This window comes from Melopsittacus undulatus, chromosome 16 (assembly GCF_012275295.1).
Source record: "Melopsittacus undulatus isolate bMelUnd1 chromosome 16, bMelUnd1.mat.Z, whole genome shotgun sequence".
Lineage (NCBI taxonomy): Eukaryota > Metazoa > Chordata > Aves > Psittaciformes > Psittaculidae > Melopsittacus > Melopsittacus undulatus.
This window is the reverse complement of record NC_047542.1, coordinates 980,784-1,003,817: the sequence shown is the minus strand read 5'-3', so window position 1 is coordinate 1,003,817 and position 23,034 is coordinate 980,784. Positions and strand designations below refer to the sequence as shown.

Genomic DNA, 23,034 nt, shown 5'->3' with positions numbered 1-23,034 from the left:
GTTCTCAGTCTCCCCCTCAAGAGGCAGGGTGCTGTGGGGAAGGAGGCATCGTTCCCACTGCACAGGTGATGGGCAGTGCCTCGGCAGAGACCGGACAGCTTTATAGAGGCTAGAGCTCAGGACAGCATGTGACAGCCTCAGGAGTGGGGAGCTGGGACCCCTCCGCCTCTGAACTCACCCTACAGATGTGTCGACTCTTTGTGTCTTGCCAGGAGAAGAAAGCAAAGGAGAGGCAGGTCCAGCGGTTCCTGTACCCGCTCTGGAGCAGCAAGAAGCAGCCAGATGTGCAGAGCCTGCTGGAGCTCCTCACTGCTGTCACACGGTGCACGCCCCACCGAAAGCGAGCCGGTCCTCTCCTGCTGCACTGCAGGTACCTCACGGTACTGCTGCATCCATCCATGGGCAGCCTCGCAGAGCTGGTACCCTCCAGGCTGCACAGCACCTTGCCATGGCCACCACCATGCCCTGGGATAGGATGCTGGGAGCAGCCCTGGCATCCTCAACTGCTTGCAGCACAGCCCCATAGGAGCCACCACAATTGGTGTCTCAGGGATGCACAGCTCAGCAGGGCAGGGGAGGCTGGATCATAGAATCATAGAATGGTTTGGGTGGGAAAGGGCCTGCAGATCATCCAGTTCCAACCCCCTGCCATGGGCAAGGACACCTCGCACTAAACCATGGCACCCAAGGCTCTGTCCAACCTGGCCTTGAACACTGCCAGGGATGGAGCATTCACAACCTCCCTGGGCAACCCATTCCAGTGCCTCAGCATCCTCACAGGAAAGAATTTCTTCCTTGTGTCCAATCTAAACCTCCCCTGTTCCAGTTTCAACCAGCTGCCCCTTGTCCTGTCACTACAGTTCCTAATGGATAGTCCCTCAGCAGCATCCCTGTAGGCCCCCTTCAGATACTGGAAGGCTGCTATGAGGTCTCCATGCTCCTGGATCCTCCAGGCTTCTTCAATGGGCACTTTGAGGTCCCATCTCCCAGGTCAGGAAAGGTCTCCCTGCCGCCTACACCAGCGCTCACAGCCCTCTGTCCCCACCATACCATCCCATCCCATACCATGCATGTTCTCTTCATGGGGCTTATGACTTCTTGGGCTCGTGCCCACTTCCATAAAGGCTGAGCTCAGCCTGGCCTGACATCAGTGACCCTTCTTTGACCTGTGCAGCGGTGGTGTGAGCCAAATGGGGACGCTGATCTCCCTGGATTGCCTGTTGCACCAGATGAGAGCGGACAGAACCGTGGATATCTATGGTGTGACCCTCCAGGTGTCGAGAAGCTGCTGTCTCATGACCCCGACCCTGGTAGGTGGGAAGCAGGAGGGGTGATGGGCCGGGAGCAGAGCAGTCATGCTGAGCTCCCTGCCACCCAGGAGCCGATGCAGGGATTTATTCCATGCTTCCTCCCCGTCTGCAGCTCTGCCAGCCACCAGAGGCTATGGCCATTGTCTGTGCCCAGGGAAGAGCTTTCATGCTACATGACAAACCTTGCCACATTCGCAGCAGCCCTGAGGCCACGGGGGCTGCGGCACTATCTGATGGTGCTGTGCCAGCCCAGCCTTTATGGGCACTGGTGGTACAGATGCCCTCTGGACAGAGCTTTCATTTGCTGTGACCACTGAATGAGGAGCATCCCATGAAACCCTCCCCACAGGGGCCAGCAGAACTGGGGCAAATCCTGCTGGGGCTACCCCACTGCAGCACTGCCTAACTAACTGCCTAACTAACTAAGTGTGCTTAACTAATGTGAGCCATGAGCACAGTGGGACCCAGAGGTCCTGCAGGCAGTGACACGATGTGCCCATAAACTCACAGCAAGTGCCCATTGAAAGCCACTGCCTCCCCACCTTGCTGTGAGTAGTCGTTGCTTTGACCCCAGTGAAGGACAGGCAGGGCTGCCCTTCAGCCCCACACTGCTGCCATGTGGGTGCCTGCTGCTGCCACCACCATGAGGGCTTCCCTTTATCTCTGCTGGGGGCACCAGCTGGTATTGTAGGGAATTTATCCTCCAAACAAGGGGGAAGATGAGGGATTGCCCATGGGTCACCACTGGGTATTTAAGCACCCCCATTCCCAGCATGGCGTGTGTCTCTGGAGATGTAGTCTTCCTTGCATTTGGCCTGGTCTGAAGTCAATCCCAGGATGTCACTCCAGACTTCACAATCAGGCCAGGATCATGGAAAACATGCTCTGGTTGACCTGGCCCCACAGACATTGTGGGATCTGTGGCATTCCCAGCCCTTCAGTGGGGCTAAACCCACTGCTCCTCGTGACTTGCAGCTTAGCCAGTGCCTGAGTGAGCTGCTTGGAGGCCCCCCTCATTCCTCTTTCCTGGCTGCCCTATGCTATCGACCCACACCATTTGCAGGCTGGCCCTGTTTGTGCACAACCTCAGTTACCTTTGCCATGTTCCCCCAGAGGCCTCCATGGTGGTGGGGTCAGTCCTGAGTGTTTTATAGCCGAGCATCACCTTGGAGCATCCCTCTGAGAGCTTGCAGAGATCTACCCCGATGCCCTGTTAGCACTTGGCTTGGGGACACTGACACTAACACCAAGGGAACGTCCTGCTCCAGAGGGCTTCCCTCCTGGCCTCAGGTCATTGCCAGACCCCGTGCAGAGCTCTCCCTGCTTGCTGTCCTGCAGCATCACTGGGTCTTGGATGCAAACACCATGCACGGCATGTCCAAGAGCCACTGGGGCACTCTGAGGAAGGCAGATGACACAGTTCCTCCCCTTCTGACATGGGGGGAATGAAGCAGGAGGAAACAAACATGGTGCAACTATGACTCCAGGCCCAATTCTTCCTTTCTCATCAACTCTGGTGACACAGGACAAACGTGCATCCCTTGGGAGAGCCCATCCCACTCTGCCATTGGACACTATTTTAATTAGGATTTCTAATTAGGAATTTTTAATTAGGAAATTTACTTAGGATCTTTCAAGACAAATTCCAGGGTTAGTCTGTAAGCTGGAGGTGTCTGTCACAAACCTGACTCCAGCCCATTTTCTGTCTTCCAGGACCAGTACGTGTTCCTGTACACCTGCATCCAGGACATCATTGCTCAGAAGCAGCCCTAACACCGCTCGGCACGTCCTGGTACCCTCCAATTCTATGGGGTTTTGTCCATAGCCCGGAGGTGGGCTGAGAGCACCATGGGGCTGCTGGCACATAGTGAGTCCTGCAGCGAGAGGGGACCTGCTCTGGCATTGTCACTGTGCAGTGTTATCAGTGGCCTGAGCTTGCCTGAGCAGATGATGGGCAGTGCTGTCCCACCCCAGGCTGTTGTCGCCCCTTGCTGCAGACACGGTGATGGGCTGGGTGTGATGCTCCCTGCTTTGTCTATCTCCCGGGATTCCTGGTGCCTGGAAGGTTTGTAAGCCCCACTGCACTATGCTGGGGGCTCTGCATTGCTCTTGCCCCTCAGCACAGAAGAGGCACCCAGAGCCTGCTGAGTCTGACACAAGCACTGGGCGTGTGGTCTCCATGTGGACCAGAGGTGTTGAGGTCTCAGACCCTGCTGTGGGCACAGCATGGTGGGAGCTGGCTTGTCTCAGCTGATGGATGTCTTAAGTGCAAACAATAAACAGCCCTAGGGTAGAGTGTGCTTGTCAGGGTGGCTTGGCTTTTGTGGGGTCTCAGCAATGCTGAGATCAAAAGGGCATTGTGTCCCCAGCCATCTTCATCCCAGGGTAACCCACCAGCTGTGGGACAGGACACTTGCTGCTCAGCCTGCATAGAAGTGAGCATCGCAGTGGCTTGGGGTGTTTCTGCTGCTGGTTGGATGCCAAAAGCTCTCCAGGAGGACTTGTGCATGCTTTCAACATGGAAAGAAAAGGCCTGAAAATCTCAGTGGATGTTCTTATGTGCACAAAAGGATTTCTGGTTTGGCCTTATGCTCACAGGAAGCCTGGTGGCTTTATGGCTTTCAGGTCACCAGTAACTCCTAATCTATGCTTGTACTGCAGGGTGGGGGTCACGGAGAGGAAATGTTCTCTCCCAGTGACCCCCCAGCCTGGTGGGCACGAGTGGTGAACAAGGGAGAGCAAAGAGGTGAAGGAGGAGCCATTGCCATGAGATAGCAGGGGCCTTGGGAGGGGATCACCAGAGGTCTCACTCTCTAGACCCTGCAGTGTGTGTGGCTTGTATCCTGGGGTTGCCCCACTGACTGTGCATCACCCCACAACAGTCTGAGGTCCTGCACCTACCAGGGTGTCCCAATAGCCTGGCCAGGACTGGATCCTAATGGGGCAGCTGCCCAGGATAAGGTAGGGCAGGAACTCCACAGCCTTTCTCTTCTGAGTTTCTGCAATCAGAGCTACCCTCTATCAGAGTTGTTATGCCTGGGGCTTTGCTCAGAGCCATGTTCCCTATGGAGAGGGCCTGAGTCTGGCTCTACAGCTTGTGGCACAGGAGAGAGGCCTCAGAATGGGACAGAATTCCCAGGGACTGACTGTGGGCTCTTGCCTTTCATAGAGAAGGGCAGGGTAATGTCCATGTGAGACATCCTGGCCACTCTCCACTTTACCTTTAGCTGATGGCAAGACCAAGCAAGATGAGGGGTGAGCTCTGCTGGCACCTGCCCCACAGCATCTCTCATGTCAGTGGGGCTCAGTTCTGCACATCACTGTCCATCCACCTTCCCATGTGGGCTACTGCACCAGGATCCTTCTGCAGCCCTTTGGGAAAGTGCCTATGGTCTCCTGCGTGTCCATGCACAGAGATGGCAGTCCAGAGCACAGCTGAACACACATCGGATGCACAGACCCAGGTCTTGTGGCACAGAGTGGTGAGGGTCATAAGGAAGCAACTGAAAGCCATGGTGGGGGAGGCATGCTGGTGTCTGCAGAGCCTCCAAAAGTCCAGGAGCAAGCGGTCCAGAGCCCTCACATGTGGCTAGCACAGCACAGCAGTGTTCCCAGCTGATCCTGCAGCCATCTGAAGCTAAAGCACAGCTGCTCTGGTAGGTAGGAAGGGACCTTCCCATCAATGGGATAGGCATTTGTCACATAAACTGGCCTCAGGTTTCACCCAGGGAGCTGGGTAAGGCTGGAGCCTCCTGCTCCGTGCTCCAGGTCCTGCCTAAAAGGAGGCTCTTTGGGGATGATGATGAATTTACAACCTCCCACCCCTGCTGCTGGAGCCGCAGATGCTCCCAGAGGGTGCCGGGGGAGCTGCGGTTTGGATGAATGATTTTCCAGCTCTGCAGCTTGGAGCCACGAGAGGGACAACAAAACAGTGGAACAAAACAAGCCTCCAGCCCGGGCCGCCCAGCGCGCTCCGCACCGTGCTGGGGTGGTCTCCATAACCATAACCCTGCTCCAGCCGGGCAGCATCCAACCATCACCCTCCTCCATCAGCCCCATGCTGTCAAGACCCTGGAGATGAGCAGGACAACGCTCATCACGGGGCCATCCCGTGGCTGCCAGAGCAGGGGCAGGATGGGCTGGCAATGCCAATGGGCAGGAGAGGTTGGTACCCAACTCCTGCATCTCCTGGGGACCCACAGCTGTAGTACCCTGCTGGTGGCTTCCAGGGCACCACAGCTCCTTGATCCCACAGCTTCTCCTCTGCCCTAGTCTCTCCCATGTCCTCAGCTCCCACCAGGGCACAGGGAGTCCAGCAACTGCCACATCTTCACACAACAGTGACAGGGCCTCGCTTGTCACACAGGGAGCCCACGGCACCCTGCCACATTCCAAGCTGGAGACTGCCATGATATTAGGTGCCTAATACCAGGCTGTGGCTGCCCCAGCTGTAGCCATAGTGTGGGGATGCCATAGCTGCTTATGGGTCTTCCACCTGAGCCATACCAGCACCAGGAGCAGCAGGATCACAGCCTCTTCCTCCCCAGGATCTCCAGAGTTGTCTTTCACCAGCTGCTGGAGAGCAGAAGTGCTCGGGCCAGGCAGATCCAAGGTAGGTTTGAAATGAAAGAGGAATTCCCCCTGGGATAGCTGAGTAAGAGCAGAGCTGAGGTTCCCTCTTCCACATCCTGCTCTTGCATATGATAGGCTTGCCATGGCTTTGGCTCCCTGACCCATTTGATGCTGGCAGTCCAAGAACAAAGCATGCAGGACACTGAACCAGGGGTCTGGTCCTATCACATCTTCTAACCAGCTCTGCAATTGTCCCTTTTCTCAGGTTGCCTCATGGCTTCTTGGAAGCGGTGCCTCCAGAGCAGGGATTCAAAGTGCCTGAGATTTGTGCTATTCTGTGCCCTGGGCATCAGGGAGGAACCATCCTTCAGTGTGTGACTTCACTGGCACCAGACCTTCCTGCTGCCAGGGAGCACGGGTACCTCCAGGCCCCATCCATCCGCTGCCCCAGAAGGCACAATCAGTTGCCCCATAGGAACTTGGAGTAGTTCACATGAGCTGGACTTTACTCCCCATTTAGGATGTACTCTGGGTTTTCCCCAGGTGGGTTTTCTCCCTGCTTTTAAACAAGCTGTAGGAAGACCTGAGAGCCATGCAGTGTGGAAGCAGCAGGAGAAATAGCACCTGGGATGTCACCTGCCACCCAGAAGTACCCAGTATTAAGGTCCCATGCTCAACCACAGAGCCCTGGGATGTGATCCTTCATCCTTTAAACTCAGGTCTCTGTGATGGGGTGCAGCAGCGCCTGTTGGGGGCCTGGCTGATGCAGCTGCAGCGTGTGAGCAGTGCAGGGAGCAGGCAGCGCTGCTCTGCTTCAGCTCCCCAGACCGCAGCCTGCCGCTAGAGGACAACAAACCCACACGTGTGAGCCGGGCAGAGGCGCATCCACCCGCGTTCATCGGGATGAGCTGGATCTGGAGCTCCCGGTGCCTCCAATAGGGGCCCGGTGCAGCCTGCGGTACCCGCAACAAATCACAGCTTCAGTACGGGCTGGCTGGAAAGTGCCACTTCCATTCCAGAGGGACCTTGAAATCCCAGGTTTACCATGGAAACAGCAGCGCTTTCTGCTCCAAACAACTTCCCGGCCAGGCTCGGTTTTGCCAGGAGCCGGGCGACACACTGGAATAAGTGAGCACTTTGAATATTCCCATCTATTATCAGGTGTCAGAGAAATGAGACATGGAAATGAAACACCGCAGCCAGGCTGCAATGAAAAGCAAACAGTAAAGTTAAAGCAAAGTGAGCCCCACAGAGCAAAGCCTCCGACTTCAGGCTGTGCTGCCCCAAAATCAACATGACAAATGTCATTGCAGTCAATGGCTCTGTTTCAGCAGAATGGCAGCTCTCAATAGGAATCTCTTTAGTGTGATCTTTTTAAGAGCTCTATTACCGCTGAGCTTTGCCAGAGCTCTGGATCCCCAGGGAGAAGGCATCAAGTGAGAAGCTGTCAGCAGCTCCCAATGCAGTTGGTGTCTGCCTGCTCTTGGGCTGGAGAGGGACAGGGAAGTTGTAGATAAAAGCTACTGCTGCAGGCAGGAGCAGAGGGATGGGCCTGACACCTCCAAACTGACACCGAGTTCCTGGCTGCTGTCAGAGCACATCTGACCATTTCAGGCCATGCTAAAGCCCCGTGACAGAGCCCGGGGGGGGAAGCTTGTCAAGGAACCCAAGGAGGAGCCCTCTCTCCAAGAAGGGCTTCCCATCTCTCCACCAAGCAGTGGTTTACATTTGGAGCTGTCAAAACACATCACAAACATCTAATTAATGACATCTCCAGAGCTGCTCATGAGGGAAGGGGCTTCATTCCAATTAAATCATTGCAGATCCAGTGCTGTTTCCTAAGCAGCTGCTTCCACTGCCACAGAACTCAGTAGCTCCTTGACACCCAAGCAGGAAGAAATCCTGTTCTGATGTGCATCCCACATGTTTCAGGACACCCCAAAAGCTCTGGGCTGCACTGGCACAGGCCTGTTCCTGTCTGAAAACTCCCATTCAATGGACTATTCCTCTACTTTGACCTCCAGCCTAGGAGCAAGCCTGCTTGTGGCATCAGTGCTGTGCAGCTCCTGCAAACACAGCTCACACACACACTCGATCATGACCTGGGCAAAACCATAGCAAGCAGTGTGGCTGCAAGAGGACCGCATCCCAGTGCCCTGGAGAGGTCCCACCGAGTTCCCACCATGATGCTGCTGCTCCATCCCCCAGCATCTCCCACCCAGCCCCTGCCCCACATGGGGACAGCAATGAGGCTGCTCATGGGTGAGGGTCCAAGTCCAGGACAACCCCACAGCCCTGGGCATGGTCTCTTCAGCAAACAGCTCATTGTGAGCTCCTCACTCCCTGACTTCCAGTTGCAGCTGGGGTCAGCAGCCAGCACAGACACACAGAGTCCTTTATCGGGGTTGAATTTCAGCATCCCAAAGTCTGGAGCCCTTCAAGTGCTGGTTGGGTGCTCCTGCTTCTGTAGGTTATAATCCTCTGCCGGGTCAGAGCCAGCTTTGCCTTCCCCTGCCCTGTCTCACAGCAGCACTGGACCCAAACAAGCGCAGGTTCCGGAGCTCTGAACAACTCTTCATATGTTGGGGTTTCTTTTCCTCTCTTTCCCCCTTTCTTCCCTTTGAATGAAATTCCTGCCAGCTCCGAGAGGGAGAGAGAGAGGGAAAAAGAGTAGAAAGTTTAACTCCTCCCATTGGAGCGTCTCACGCCCCTGCCCAGCCCTTGAAACCCAATAACCAAGATCATTCAACAATGCCTCCCCTTCCCTGCCTGCATCCTTACCTCACTCCGACCTGCCGGCGGTACCCTGCCCGCTGCAGGATCGCTGCCCTGCATCCAGCCGAGCCCCAGCACCGGGCCGAGCCGGCAGCACCGGCGCAGGCAAGGATGGACACGCTCTTCTTCTGGGGCATTCTCTTGGCCTCTTCCACCAGCGTCCAGGCAGTGCCTGCGGAGCAAGGTGCTGCACCCTCCTGCCCACCCCAGTGCCACTGCGAAGAGGATGGCATCGTGCTCTCGGTGGACTGCTCCGAGCTGGGGCTTTCGGAGGTCCCTGCCAACCTGAGCCCTCTAACAGCTTACCTGTAAGTACAGCCCTTGCTGGGTTCGGGCTTGGTTTGCAGTGCTTTCCCCGGATCCCTTGCTCAGCTGCAGCGCTCCTGCAGCTTGGAAGCTTCTGCCACATTTTCCTGAAATTGAATTTCCTCTGGAAATTAGAAACAAAACAAAACAACAGGGGAAAAAAAGGAGAAAAAGGCAACTCTGGCTCCAGGACCTGCCAAGCTGAGCCAGCTCCCCCTCCTCCCTGCAGCCCTCTGCAAATGCTGTTTATATTGCAATGTTATGCATGCTTTGCTTCTTGATTACAGTGGATCAGAGGAGCTGATTTGCTGAGTAGATTCTGATTGTCTGGGAACATAATGGAGTATTTATACTGAGCAATTAGTGCAAACTGCTCTGGGGTCCTTCTGTCAAACATTTCAATAGCTGTGATAACTCATGGCTTTCGGGGGTTTGGGTCGAGCTGGCCACCAGCAGTGTCCAAGGTGCCTCTGCAAAATGAATAGTGAAGTCTTAAAAGAGGTGTGGTGCTTTTGGTGGGTTATTTTTGGCTGTTTATTTACTTTTACATTCTTAATGATCTGAATATTTCCCATCCTTTCTGGTATTAATATCCCAACGGTTTACACTGCCACAGGGCTCTGCTGTGCTTGTTTCTAGCCCCAGAGATGGTCTCAATGGTGCCATCTGACTAGAGATGACTGAGGATGTCCCCAGGGTGAGCAGGGGACTCCATGGAAGTATCTCAGGGTTTGACCAGGAGAGGAAACACCTCTCTGGAAAACAAGCTGGGGAAGATGCTCATCTGTATTCACAGAGGTGCTGCATCCAGCAACCTCCTCTGTGCAGATGGGCTGGGGAGGACCTTGGCTGTCCCAGCTAGGGATGCAGCTGAGGTGCTGCCAAGGGAAGCTGTGTGCACCACAGCCATTGAAGACGACTGGTGGTGCCCAGGCAGTGCTGGGGATGTTTGGTTTGTGTTCAGCCGTGCTGTGAGGGAGCAGGTGTCCCAGCGTGGCACACAAACAGTTTTCTGGTGTTGCTGGATTTTCCTGATGTGTACTTAGTCAGCTGTTAAAGCTGAGCACCCTAACTCATTCGGAAAGGGCTTTGCAGCTTCAGGCTGAAGCTGCCACAGATGGAGAAGAGCTTCTCTACTCAACCTGCTTGCCAGAGGATCACATTGATTTGTCTTGTGCCAACCATTTGATAGCCAGAAGGAGATATGACAGGAAAGGATGATTTTCTCTGAAAAACATGAAAGATGATTGAAATGTGTAATACAAGCTATGTTTCCCTGGGACAAGGAACCACAGAGCACTTGTCACACGAGGTGTGTCCTGTATAGAGCTGTCCCCTCTGCACACATCCTGGAGCTAAGTTTGAAGCCAGCTGCCTGTGAGTGCAAAGTCACTGTGGCTCTTGAACATGCCTTGGTGCAGGGGGTTAAAACCATGTGGGCTGTAAGCAGGGGAGGCTGCTGGTGCCCTGCCCAGCACCCAGCCCATCCTTGCAGCCATCACAAGCCGAGGCACCTGCGGCTCTGCAGCACATCAGAGCTGTGCCTTGGGCTGGGAGCTGCAGCCAGCTCCGCTGCATGAAACAAGGGCAGCTTGACGGCAAAGGGCTCTCACTGCCACGTTTCCTCTGACCGCGGTGGTCGGAGCAGAGACACTGAGCCCTGGGCTGCGGGACTCCCGTGCATGGACCCCAGCGGGTGGGTGCTTAAAGGAGCCCCTGTCCCGGTGCTGCCGGGGGCTGCTGCGGGCCGAGCTGTGGATGCGGCTGCGAGCGGATGCTCGGGGCGAGCTCCCGTCCCTCGGGGCAGCCCCAGCGGCCGCTCCGCTCGCACGGTGGCGCCAGCGACAGCGATTTGGGGGAGCTGCGGCCGCAGCGCAGCCCATCCCCGTGCGGGAGGAGCGGGGCTGCGCGGACCCCCCGGGCCGAGACGCCTCGGGTAGAGGCAGGGAGGGATGGAGGGTCCGGGGCTCCCCTCCCCTCCTTGGGGCTGGGCCTGTTCGGGGGAAACCCGGCGCGTTTGCTGCCTGTTACACACGGCCGTTGGGTTAATGGCTAAGGTTGGACTGAGGTAGGAAGCGGGATGAGCAGGGAATTGTCAGAGGGTTTCCCCCCTGCTCTTGGCCAGCCTTCAGCAAGGTTGGTTTCTCAGTTCTAAGGTGTGCAGTCAGGGCTGGTTTTATAAAGCCGATCAGCGTAAATGCTGCAGAAAGGATGGATATTGAGAGGGATCTGGGCTCTTAAGGTGAATTCAGCCTTTGAAATCACCTTCAGATATGTAAAGAAATGCCGAGGGTTTGGGGGAGATCCACAGGTGCTGAGAAGCAGCTGTGTGACGGCAATGGGGAGCATGGAGCTGAAGGAAGCTGCTCCCAAAATTTTCCATCTTCTTTGCTCCATACCCTGTGTTCTAAGGAACCTCTGGTCCTCCTTTCTGTAAGGAGCAGGACTCCCTCAGGTGCAAAATAAAGGATCCTCCTAATAACCTCTGATTAGACACTGCCTCACCCACTAATGAGCTCGCATTCATGCCCCATCCTGACAATGCTGTGCCTCCCCTGTGCCTGTCTCTCTCCAAGAACCCTGTCCTTGCTCACTCTTGCACCTCCCTGAACTCGAACCTCATCCCACCATCCAAATCCAAGCTCTACCAATGGAGGCATCCCTGGTGAGTCTGCAGCTATGGCCAAGGGGATGGGAGAGAAGCAGTGACCTCTCCGGTGTGCACTTAGACACACTGCTGTCTCTTGGCAGCCCTGGAGAGAGCCCAGGCAGGCAGCTCGGCTGGGATTGCCTGTGTTAGGTGACAGGTCCCTGCTGGCTGCATTGCTCCTGCCAGCATCCTTGTGCTCAATCGGCTCATGCTGGCTCCAACAGCCCATTTCTCTGGAGCAGCACATACCAACCTGGCTGGCTCATCACATGGGGACTGGCAAAGAGCTTTAGTGCATGATGTACTGGAGGGGTTGAGGGTATGAACTGTGTCTTAGCCTGGCCTTACAGTCTAGTCATAAAACACTAAAGGTCAGCACATCCACTCCATGTTCTCTACACTGTCCCAGTCAGTAGTTAAAGGCAGCAATAACATTCCTCCACTTCTCCTTCTCTTGTGAAGACTGATTAAACTTACTCATAGGAGCAGTGCTTGGGACACAGATGGAGCAGGGAATATGGCAGTATGGGAGATGGGAGCATGCAGGACAGTGGGGATACTGCAGTGGAAGTGATAAGGATGAAGGACACAAACCTGTAGAATACATCAATAGCACCATGACTCAAAGCTCAGCTGGAGGAGCCATTCCCCCCTTCCCCAGGGTCCCAGGTCCCTATAGCACCATGGAGGGTCAGGCTCTCCCTCTGCTGTGTGCCCCATCCCCAGAAGCATCAATGACTGCATGTCCTTGTCCCAGACCCCATGCACACCTTGCAGTGAAGCCAGGCAGCCACTTCACATCTCACTGTGAGTGATGCTGTTGCTCTGTCCTGGAAAGCCAGCAGAGACCCGGGGCACAAGGCAGGTGATGAGGTTGCTGGGCTGTTGCAGTCACAGCAGGATTTGGAGAAAGAAGAAAGAGCAGCAGAGAAAGAGCATCCAGAGCCTGGCTGCTCCCAGATATCACCAGGCATCTCAGGAGGCTGCCCAGACAAAACACTTCTCATTCCCACACTGTTTCCATTGAGGTGAATGGGATCAGGAGCCTTCAGGGCTGCTCTCGCTTTGTAGAGACATTTTGAGCCGTTGCTTGGAATTTAGCATCCCACTGGGAGTCTGGGGGCCCCACGTCATCCATGCTCTCCTCTGAGCTGAAGATCCTGTGGGGAAGCATCTCCCAGCGTTAATGAACCCCGGCACTTTGGGGTACCCAAGTGTGCCAAACCAAGATCTGCCCAAGTCCCAGGTGTCAGGGAGAGCTGCTGATCATGAGTCCACCACTGACTCCAGCTGCTGCTTCCCTTATTGGGAAGGCAGATGAAAACTAACCAGAAGCAAGGTAATTCCCACCCGTGTGCTCCCCAGCTTGTAACAGGGAGGAAACCAACCTGAGCAGCTTTGGAATCAGGCACAGCTTGAGAGGAGATTGTGAAAGAAACTGAAAAGCAACATGGAAAATCCACAGCCACTGAACATGTGCTTCCAAATGGCCTTTTGTATGCCCGAGGCATCGTGGAACTCACACCCCAGCCAACAGCTGGAATATCCCAATCCCATGGCTCAGATCACTGCTGGTTTAGCAGTCAGAGAGCAGAGGGCCCCCATCCCTGTAGGGCTGTCAGGAGCCTGATGGCACAGATGGTGCATGGTGGCAGAGCAGTGGGGGCACAATGAAGCCAACAGAGAGCAAAGGAGTGGTGAAGGAAGCAGTGTCCTGGGGGGATCAGTGGTGCTCAGAGCCAAGCCGGGATTGCAGGACCATGAACAGGGAGGTCAGTCCTCGAGCTGCATTTGGTGGGATGGTTTTCTAAGCAATACCTCGTCTCTTTGAGAAGGAAAAGCTCAACGCAAAGGGAGCAGTGTTCACGGGACTGTGGATAGGGGAGATGTGGTGACACGTTGAATCAAGAGAGTTGATTTCAGTGGTTTCACTTCATGGTGGCTTTTAAAAGGAAAGTTTCTGTCTCCATCCTTTCACCTGGTGGTGTTACTGCTACTTGAGGCAGTTTAACGTTCACATTGCAGGACTCCAACACTATCAAAGCACCCCAACGGTTCTAAAACACCGTATTGATTTCTTTTGTTCTGTTACTAAGTGTTGACTTGCTGGCTCTTTGTTCTGGGCTCAAGAGAAAGGAAATGTTGACGACTCTGAGTTTCCAATGAGGTGAACTTTCAGGTTTGTGACAGCTTTTCCTATTGCCTCCTGCTTCATTATCTTCCAGACAGAGTCACCATAACCTCTGCTCCCTTTTACCTCTTGATACGATGAACTAGAAACACTTTGAGTCCAGCAGTGTTTTGCTCTACTTGGCTGCTGCTATCCCAGTGCGGGTATTGTTGGGATTCAAGGGATGCTGTGCTCTCTGGACAGCAGCTGGTCCACAAACATGGGCTGAGGTCCCCAGATGCTTCCAGCTACAACAGGCAGTGCTGCAGGTGACGAGGAAGAGTGAGAAGGAGCAGCCAGACCTTTACTGCACTTGCTTCAAAGCTGGCAGTGAGTGCAGCATTCCCTGGCAAAGAGGGAACAGGTGTATGGATAAGGAGTGCAATGGGGAAGGCAGCACAACAAACGTGCACGGATGGGGCTGTGCTCCGGGTTGGATACACAGCAAACCTCCTCCCTCCTCCTTCGCTCTGCAAACCTCAACCGGGGCAGCTTGGCTGGGAGTGGACGAGAGACCGGTCCCTCCCGCTGATGCTTTGAGGGATGCCCCAGTCCCGGTCCTGTGCGTCAGGGGGAGCGATGCTGGGAAGCAGCGCTCCCTTCCATCCGGTACTGCCGCGCAGGGAGCAGGGGAGGGGGGAAGCTGCTGCTCCCCCGATCTTGGACAGCAGCATCCTCGCTTACATCCGATCCCACTCGGCCTCGCCATGCCGGGGAGCTGCGGCCGCAGCAGAGCCTGGCTTTCTGCAGCGTCGTGTGCTTCCACTGCAAACGCCTTCCTCCGTCCTCCCCCTCGCCTCCCTGCCCGCCCCCCAGGCTAAGCAATGTGCCACAGCCTCCCCTCTCTCCCTCCCTTCCTTGAAGAATAAGCTCATAAATCTGCCTGGGGCAATGAAAACACTGAGCTCACGGCCCTTAGATCTGTGCGGGAGGAGCTCTCGCTGCCGATTAAAGGAGTTTAGGGTTTTCTTTGAAAAACGCTTTGATTCTGGCACAGGCTCTGGTGCCAAAAGGCAGCAATGGGGCTGCAAATGCCTTTCCCCCTCTGCACCTGCCTGGGTCAGGGAGCAGCAGGAGGGTGGAGGAGGGAGAGGGAAGCGCGGCGTTTCCCAGCTCACTGCATGGGGGTGAGGGACCCCCATCACCTCCTCAGTGCCAACAGCAGGGCACGGGGTGCTGCTGCCTTTGCGTCCTGACCAGGGTGCCAAAATGCCTTCATTGCTGTGGGACAAAATGCCCCCCCCCCCCCCCCCCATCCTTCTTTGGAGGGCAGCTCTTTGGGAACCCTGAAACAGGAACATGAGCCCCCTTCATGCATCACAGGGAGAAAGCTGTGGGTGAGGAAAGGGGCACTCAGAGCAGCTGAATGCTGAGACCCCTGCAGGCATCCATAGGGTGCTTCCTAGGTGCCAGAGAGCCAGGGCAGGGATCATCACAGCAGTGCTCTGAAAAGCTGTAGGAAGGGATAGGGGAGGACTGCGAGGGCTGGGAGGAGCCTGAGGCCACGGAGAAGGACTTGGATAGGAGCTGAAGAGAGATCAGAAACAGCCTCCATGAAGAGCAGGACCAAGCACAAGCATCCAAGCCAAAAGAGCTTCAGCACAAGTGGTGGGCAGCAAAGGCAGGACACAGTGAAGCTCAGCTGGTGCTTGCAGGGATGCATCAGGGATCCAGGAAGGGCCAACGCAGAACCTCTCCGAGATCCACAGCACAGACTCTGCCGACAGTGATGAAGGAGGGAAGCTCTGCAGTCTCCTCCCCTCCATGGGCTGGCAGAGGAGTCTCCCGAGGTATCAGCAGTTCTCCATCTCCATCTGCCTTGTTTGCAGCCCTTCCTGTAGCTGTTTAAACCCCTTTGAAGGATTTGGAAATGAAAAGCAGCCCCCATGGGAGTGGAGCGGGGCAGACACACCTGTAAGGGTAGGACCTGCTCAGGGGACCTGCTCTCTCTTCATGTGAGCAGCCACAGGTCCCACTACAAAGAGACCCAGAGGAGACAGGATAGTTTTCAGCACTGAACATCCCCGTGGGGCACCAATTAGGAACATTCCTCTTCCTTCAAAGGGAAGGTGAAGCCCAAGCACCACGGGTGTCATCTCTCAGGGCTCTGCATGCTGAGGGGTGGAAGAGGAGCGGAAATGTGGTGTCCTTTTACTGGGGGAGCAGGGGATGCACTCATGGGGGCAAAGAAGGCTGCTGGGAGGATGTCCACACGTGTGCTGAGAGGTTCTGTATGGTGACACTGAGTGCTCGTAGTCAGTTTTACTATGGGCATGGAAACAGTGCTCCTGCTGCTGCTCTCTCAAGGGAAGAGTGTGGTGCAGAGTCACATAGCTGCACAGTAAGGCTTTCTTCTCCATCATAAAGGCGTGGGAGTTGTCAGATATTGTCCCAAGCTGCTGTCCCAGGTATTGTCCTGAAGCTATGTCCCAACACTGGGATGCTCCTGCCTGAGCAGTGATCCAGGTACCAAAGGACCTTTGAGTCAGATGTGTTGATTTGCAGAATCATAGAATAGTTTGGGTTGGAAAGGACCTCAAGATCATCCAGTTCCAACCCCCCTGCTATGGGCAGGGACACCTCACACTAAACCATGGCACCCAAGGCTTCATCCAACCTGGCCTTGAACACTGCCAGGGATGGAGCATTCACAACCTCCCTGGGCACTAACTGCCAGCACTCCCTCAGCACCCTCACAGGAAAGAATTTATTCCTTAGATCCAATCTAAACCTCCCCTGTTTAAGTTTCAACCCATCACCCCTTGTCCTGTCACTGCAGTCCCTAATGAAGAGTCCCTCACCAGCATCCCTGTAGGCCCCCTTCAGACACTGGAAGGCTGCTCTGAGGTCTCCATCAGCTTCTCTTCTCCAGACTGAACAGCCCCAATGTTCTCAGCCTGGCTCCATACAGGAGGTGCTCAATCCCTGTGCATCCTCATGGCCTCCTCTGGACTTGTTTCAACAGCTCCGTGTCCTTTTTATGTTGAGGACACCAGAACTGCACACAAAGAACCAAAGGTATCACAACCAAGACAGGACCCTGATGGTAGCTGCAGGTAACAATCGCACCAGCTTCCTGTGTCAGTGATTTCCACACATGGTCAAGGTGCGTGTGCCCCAGCATGGTTTTCCATGTGCTCTGGCCTGAGTGAGCACGGGAGCAGTCTCGATATATCCGTGTCCCCTCTAACTTCTCTTCATACCAGCAGGTCCTGGTGCTGCAGGTTGTGCTTGCAGCTGCAGTCCTGCACAGGGAAGTGCCTGTTGGTTAAGGTATTGTTGTGCTTTCATGTGGTGTAAGGCAGCACAAGATTTATTAGTGACAGAAGCATGAATGCTGGAAGCCTTGATTTATTGATGAGGGGGGAGAGGAAACGTGTTGCAGCCCATGCTGGTTAGCATGGTGTGTCTGAGGTGAGCTGTGGAAACTGCCCTGCTCCTCCATGAGGTGCTCTGGCTCGTTTGGTGATGCCATGAGGCAGACCCTGTCCTTTTCCAGGCATCAACCATCTGGCAGGTTCTCTGAGGAAAGGAATTCTCCTGGATGGAGGGGCACAAAACTACAGCCGGGAACAGGCGGGTGCCCCATGAGCTTTGCCTCCCTGTAACAGTGGAGATGGGAGGTACGGAGGACTGGAGTGCAGCACAAGAGGCTTGAGCTGTTTCCTAGTTCTGTCCCAACCCTATGGCTCACCCCAAACAAGTTCTCTCCTCTTCCTGTGCCTCAGTCTCCCTATCTTTAAAGCAATCCTAATAAACCCTTCTCTAATGTGCCTTGAGATCAACTGATTCCAACAGTGCTATAGAAGAGTTGGAGACTCTCAGCCCTTTCCAGCCACATCCAGACCTCTTGAGCTAAAACACCTTTTCAGACTTTATTAAACCATTCTTGATCTTTCCATTTATTCCACCACAACATGAGGAAAAGCAAACCTGAGCTCTGGGATTGGTATCCTGCCTTTCATGTGCACTGGCCTCATCACTCCTTGCTTAGGGATGCAGCCGCAATCAGTGCAGCTACTGCAGTGCCCCTCTGGAGCTGCAGCAGAGCTGGTTGGAGGTCGTGGGCAGCACTGGTGAAGTCGGTGGAGGAAGTGAACCCAACTGCTTGGCCACAGCTTCTGTAAACCCCAGCTCTTTCATCTAACCTGTTGTCTATAGGAAGCTTTTAGCATGCTTCTCCCTGAACCTATGGGGGTAAATAACAGCTCATTCAGCTGTGACTGAAGAAAAAGGAGGGGAAGGATTGGCTTGGGTTAAACAAATAGATTTCTTTTTCAGGTTTCCCATGCAATTAAAACCAAACCAAACCAAACCCTATGTTTGCTGTGGGTATCCCTGAAATGTTTTGTTTGACTCCAAAAAGAATATGGAATGTTTCCCCATCCCTCCCCTCCTTCCCCCTTCTGTTTTCAATGGGGCATCATTTTGCTGTGCTTTTACCTTTTACTGAAGCACTGTGGTTCTGGCTGAGCTTGTGCCATCCCTTGTGTTTCCTTTCCACACCATTTCCATCTCTTCACCTCCCACTTTACAGGCACACAGGTCTTACAAGAGCATCACCCTCTTCCCGGGGCTGTGCTGACTTCCCAGGGAGACTAAAGAGTGGCTGGGAGAAGGGAGGAAAGAATCCACGAAGGCTCCTTTTGGTTTCAGAGAGCTCCTCTGGCTCTTCTGGCAATCTTTGGCTACTGCCAAGGCACCTTCGAAACACCTTTGAAACGTCTCCAGCATGTTGGGCACCGTGACTGGGCTGGAGGGGAAATCCACATTCCCTTTGAAGTCTGGATACTTGAGCAGTCTTAGAATTATAGGGCTGTAATATACAGGAATGTGTGGGGCTGTAATTGTGACTTAGATCCTCGGATGAAAGGTGCTATGTACATACAAAAGGTATTATCCTTATTGCTATTATTATTACTATTATTATTACTATTATTATTATTATAGGGCTGCAATATGTGGATTGGAGATGAAAGTAACACCACAAGATCCTGAAATACAAGATACATCTTAAGGAAATCTCACCTTGGAATTAGGTTTTGTCTACACGGGGGCAGCAGAGCTGGCTCTGGCTGCTTAGGGGCTTTTATGGAAGAAGCCCTGCACACAGGCACGATTCCCAAACCCGAGCTGCTCTAACTCTTGGAAGGAGGAGTTATTCCAGAGCAGTTTTTGCAGGAAAAATTCCATCAGACATTTTCCCCACTCTTTCTGAGACATTCCAGTTGCTGCCAGGCACACTGGAGCTGTCATAGGGTAAGTCCCTGGTGCTTGACCTGCCTGGTATGAGAAGTGCAGGAACTGGTGACTCTTAGCAGGGTTTAGGGGCTGGAGTAGAAACTGGAGTGAGCTCCCAGTGTCACTGAGCTGAGAGAGAGCTCATGTGCCCATTGATCCTCCTGCATGCCAGCAGAGATGGGACCAGATCCAGCATCCTGAGCTCATCGTCCTCTTCCCAGCCATCAATCACCTTTTCCTGAGCAGCCTGGGAGCAGAGCATGGAGACAGGGGCCAGCTTTGATCCTTCATCGAGTCTGTGGCTTTGCACAGCCTTTGCCATCAGCCTCAACTTGTTTCTTCTGTCTTGCTCTGCCCTCACATCTCATTCACACAGGGGTGAAGCCAGGCACTGAATTGGGACCCCCCCATGACAGCACTGATGTTCTGCTGTGTCATTGGCTCTGCCAAGCATGAGGCTTCACCCTAGTGAGCAGCTCCAGATGCCCCTTCTGGGGAAGGTGGGGGCAGGATTTAATCTGCTCTGATTTCCATCAGCTTTGAAAGCCCAAGCAAAGTCAGCTGGAGTTTTCCCATTGACTTCAAACAAGTGGGGAAAAGGCCTTGGCTCTCCTGCTTCAGGAGCTATGGTGTGTGAGAGTCAGGTCTACAGAGTGCTGGTCTTGCTAAGAGCTGAGCCAGGGGTAGTGGGAAGAGCTGTTCTGCTAGAACTGGACCCCTCTTTGAAGGGGGCTTTCTCCTTTCTTGGGTAGCAATGCTGGCTGTGGCTGGCACAGGCTAGCTCTGATGTGGCACTTCTGGGATCTAGCTGCTGAGCTCCAGCTGGATCCAGCCCTACCCTGTAGGACCTGGTCCATGAAGCAAGCCAGGGAGTGGATTGAATTGATTGCACCAATGCACCTAGAGCTCTTTCAAGCATCCAGACTTCCATTCTTCTCCAGTGTAGTGCAAACCAGTTTAGCCTGGAAGAGCTTTTGTTTCAAGAGTGGATATGAGATGGGACAGTGAGTAATTCTGTCTACAAGGCTCATGTACACAGAGGCTCTTTCACAGTCTCCTTAAGCCTCTGTCTTGCTGTTTCTGTGGCAGCACTTCAGTGTACAGGAATACATGCAGCAGAGCAGCTTCTCCCAAACAGACTCTTCCCATAAGGGTGCAGAGCAACTGCCAGAGAGAAATGTGCAGGAAATAGCTGCATCCTGGTAGTCCTTTGGGGTGCCACCAGCTACACTTTTGCAAAGGAACCTCCTTCTCACCTGGTGCTGTTTCTGGCAGGTACAAAAAAGGGGAATTCAAAACCTCTGCAAGGAAGGGGAAGTTATAACAGCTATAGTAGTTATTATAAGCAAGGGGATGTTATAGTAGTTATTATGAGGAAGGGGAAGTTATAACTGTTATAACTATTCCTGGTCATCTTGGAAGAAGCAGAGGAGGATCTGGAGTGCGAGGAAGAGCATTTTTGACTCCAGAATCAGCACAAGAGCCTTAGAAAAAAAAACCAGCTTTCTCAAGAGATGTCCAGCAGCTTAAGCTTGATGTCACATTCACATCAAACCAGACCTCACCTGCAGAGCAGATGATGCTGGAAGAACAGAGCCTTGGTACCAGCGCTTGGGCACAGCTGTGTAACTGAGCAGTGTCAAACAAAACCCACCCCTAAGTAAAGACAGGAACGTATTTGATAGCCCTGAACTAGCAGAGGTGTCCCTGGAGCAAAGGATCATCCCAGGCATCTGAATATCCAGACATAAGAACATTTCTCCTGATTAGATGATTGCCAAACGCCTCTGAAGGGCTGTAAACCACAGATGTGTATCTGTGAGCAGCCTGAGCCACTTGCTGTGCTCCAGCCAGGCAAACTGGAGGAGCCCTGAGCATCGCTCCATGCATCCCTGAGCAGGTTCCCACTTGGCTCTATGGGTGCCAGGCCCCAGGACTTGGGTCTTCCCATGTCCTAGGCTGTTGTGCTCCTTCTTCATCAGCCCATCCTGTCAGTTTGCCCTGTAAGCAAAGGTTTCTGCCTAAGACATGCTGGCTTCCTGGGAATTCTTGTATTCTCCTGGTCCAGTATTGCCCTTGACTTGTAACTCCATGTGCATTATGACATTAGGTGCGCAGAAGCAAGGCATCTACCTGAAGCACAAGGACCACAGAGCAAAGGCTGGTTCACATCGGGGATGATGAGTCAGGTCCATCCACAGCACCTTGTCCATTGCTGAACTCCCACAAGCCAGGTCCAGCTCCTTCACAGGAGGGAGCAGCTCCCCATCCCTGCCTTGCCCTTTCCCAATTACATTGGGAAGTGGAGCTTTTCCTGCAGCACTCAGAAGCGCCTGTGTCTCACTCACAGTGTGAGGCCACACCAGGCCTCCTGCAGCAATGTATGGAGACAGAAAGACTCTCGTTACCCACTTGACAGCAAAAGAAAGGCTTTTCTTGGGACCACCCACTGGAGAATGAGACAAAGCAATAGGCATCACGGTCTAATGTCTTGTGGCTCCTTGGTGACACCATAGAGTCTGCTGCAGTTAATGGAAACCCGCTTGTTACTCAGGGTAGCAGAGATCACTCTGAGATGAGCCAACTCTTGGCATCTCTGAAACGCAGCCTGTCCCACCAGAGGACCTCCCAACCCCCTCCCAGGCCATTGCTGGTCTTTGCTGGAGAGCACCTCAGCCAAAATCCCTGCAGGCATCCCTGTTGCCCTTAGAAGGCAGCGAGCATGGTGAGGAATGCAGCTGGTATTCATCTTACCTTGGGCTGGGAGTTTCAGCCAAGAAGCCAAGCTGCTCCGAACTGCATGCAGAACCTCTCCATCTCCGTTGTCATAAATGCTTGGAGTCTCTTAGTCTATAAATCACACTGCCTTGGAAGGCAGGGCTTGGATGCTTCCTAGCCACAGAGACCCAGGCTTTTCTGGTTTCTGGTAGGGAGGATGCTGGCAGGATCCACGGGAAAGGGTTCAGAAATGCATGGATTGTATCACTCACTGCAGTGACGGTACCACAACGGAAGTCTGCCCACATGGGCTGTGTCAGTAGAAGGAAAGACCAACAGGATCCTGGCTGCCATGTGTGTGTCCCCAAGACCAAGATGGATCCTTTGGGTTGGATCCTCCGTTTCTGCTGGCTGAGGTTTCATGGCTGTTAGCTTCAAAAGTCCCCCACAACAAGGCCAGAATGGCATTTTCAAAAGCTTTCAGACAGAATGTTTCATTTTAGGAAGTCTTTGGTCTGAACACAGACAATTTTCAGCCAAAAATGGCTGAAAACCACCAGCAATTCTCAATTCCAGTAAAAGTGCTATTCTCCACTGAACAGTGTCAACAGCTGTTGGGTTTTGTTCCTTTCTCATTACAAGAGGGACTCTGGGCAGCAATGCCCTGCGATCCCAATAGTTTCTCCTTTTCTCTCACCCAACACAGTGCCTCCTCCAGGGACCATCTGTGTTACCTCCAAAGAGATACAGAACACTGCCTCTGGCCCATGGGGCAGGGTTTTTCATGGATGGGAACATCATTTATAGAGCTTGCTCTCTGGAAGCTTGATCCATAGTAAGATTCAGCTCAAAGAGGGGGGTTAATGATGCTAGCTAATAAAGCCCTGACTGAGAGACAGTAACAAGGTAAGAGGGAAACTCAAGTGTTTTAGGGCAGTAATAGAGCCCACATCTATCCATGGGGTATGTGTAGATATGATATGGATATCATATGGATATCATATCTATCCATAGGAGCAGGAAATATTTCCTGGTAAAGCAGATGGGAAGCAGAGCATTTCCCTCTAACTCTGTCCTGGGCTCTGCTTTTGCAGGCAGCCCATGATTAGGGATTTAGCAACAGGTTGATAAGACAGTCCCAAAAGGAAGGCAGAGTGGCCCTTCCAGGGTTATGGTGCTCCAGTCCAGGAGAAAGAAGATCTGGCACCATTATTGGAAGTTACCACCACCATGGTTCTCATTCTGGCTGCAACGTCACCATCCAGATAAAAGTGCAAGAGCCCAGATGAGTT

The 23,034-nt window shown here is 53.7% G+C and overlaps 2 protein-coding genes across 6 annotated transcripts in view; both read left to right on the top strand.

The window, feature by feature from the left end:
• The window catches only part of LOC101876977 (receptor-type tyrosine-protein phosphatase V-like), a 35,101-nt gene extending 31,491 nt beyond the window's left edge, over nt 1-3,610 (top strand). For 3 of the 4 annotated variants that reach the window (XM_031054773.2, XM_031054774.2, XM_031054772.2), the window contains 3 exons: nt 213-370; nt 1,175-1,310; nt 3,024-3,610. In XM_031054773.2, coding sequence (XP_030910633.2) covers nt 213-370; nt 1,175-1,310; nt 3,024-3,083 — 354 coding nt within the window. In that variant the 3' untranslated portion in view covers nt 3,084-3,610. The remainder of the gene's footprint in view (nt 1-212; nt 371-1,174; nt 1,311-3,023) is intronic. The other variant, XM_013130608.3, reaches the window with a different exon arrangement.
• A 4,997-nt stretch (nt 3,611-8,607) lies between these two features.
• The window catches only part of LGR6 (leucine rich repeat containing G protein-coupled receptor 6), a 106,363-nt gene continuing 91,936 nt past the window's right edge, over nt 8,608-23,034 (top strand). Inside the window, exon 1 of one of the 2 annotated variants that reach the window (XM_005141001.4) lies at nt 8,608-8,965. In XM_005141001.4, coding sequence (XP_005141058.3) covers nt 8,634-8,965 — 332 coding nt within the window. In that variant the 5' untranslated portion in view covers nt 8,608-8,633. The remainder of the gene's footprint in view (nt 8,966-23,034) is intronic. The other variant, XM_031054768.2, reaches the window with a different exon arrangement.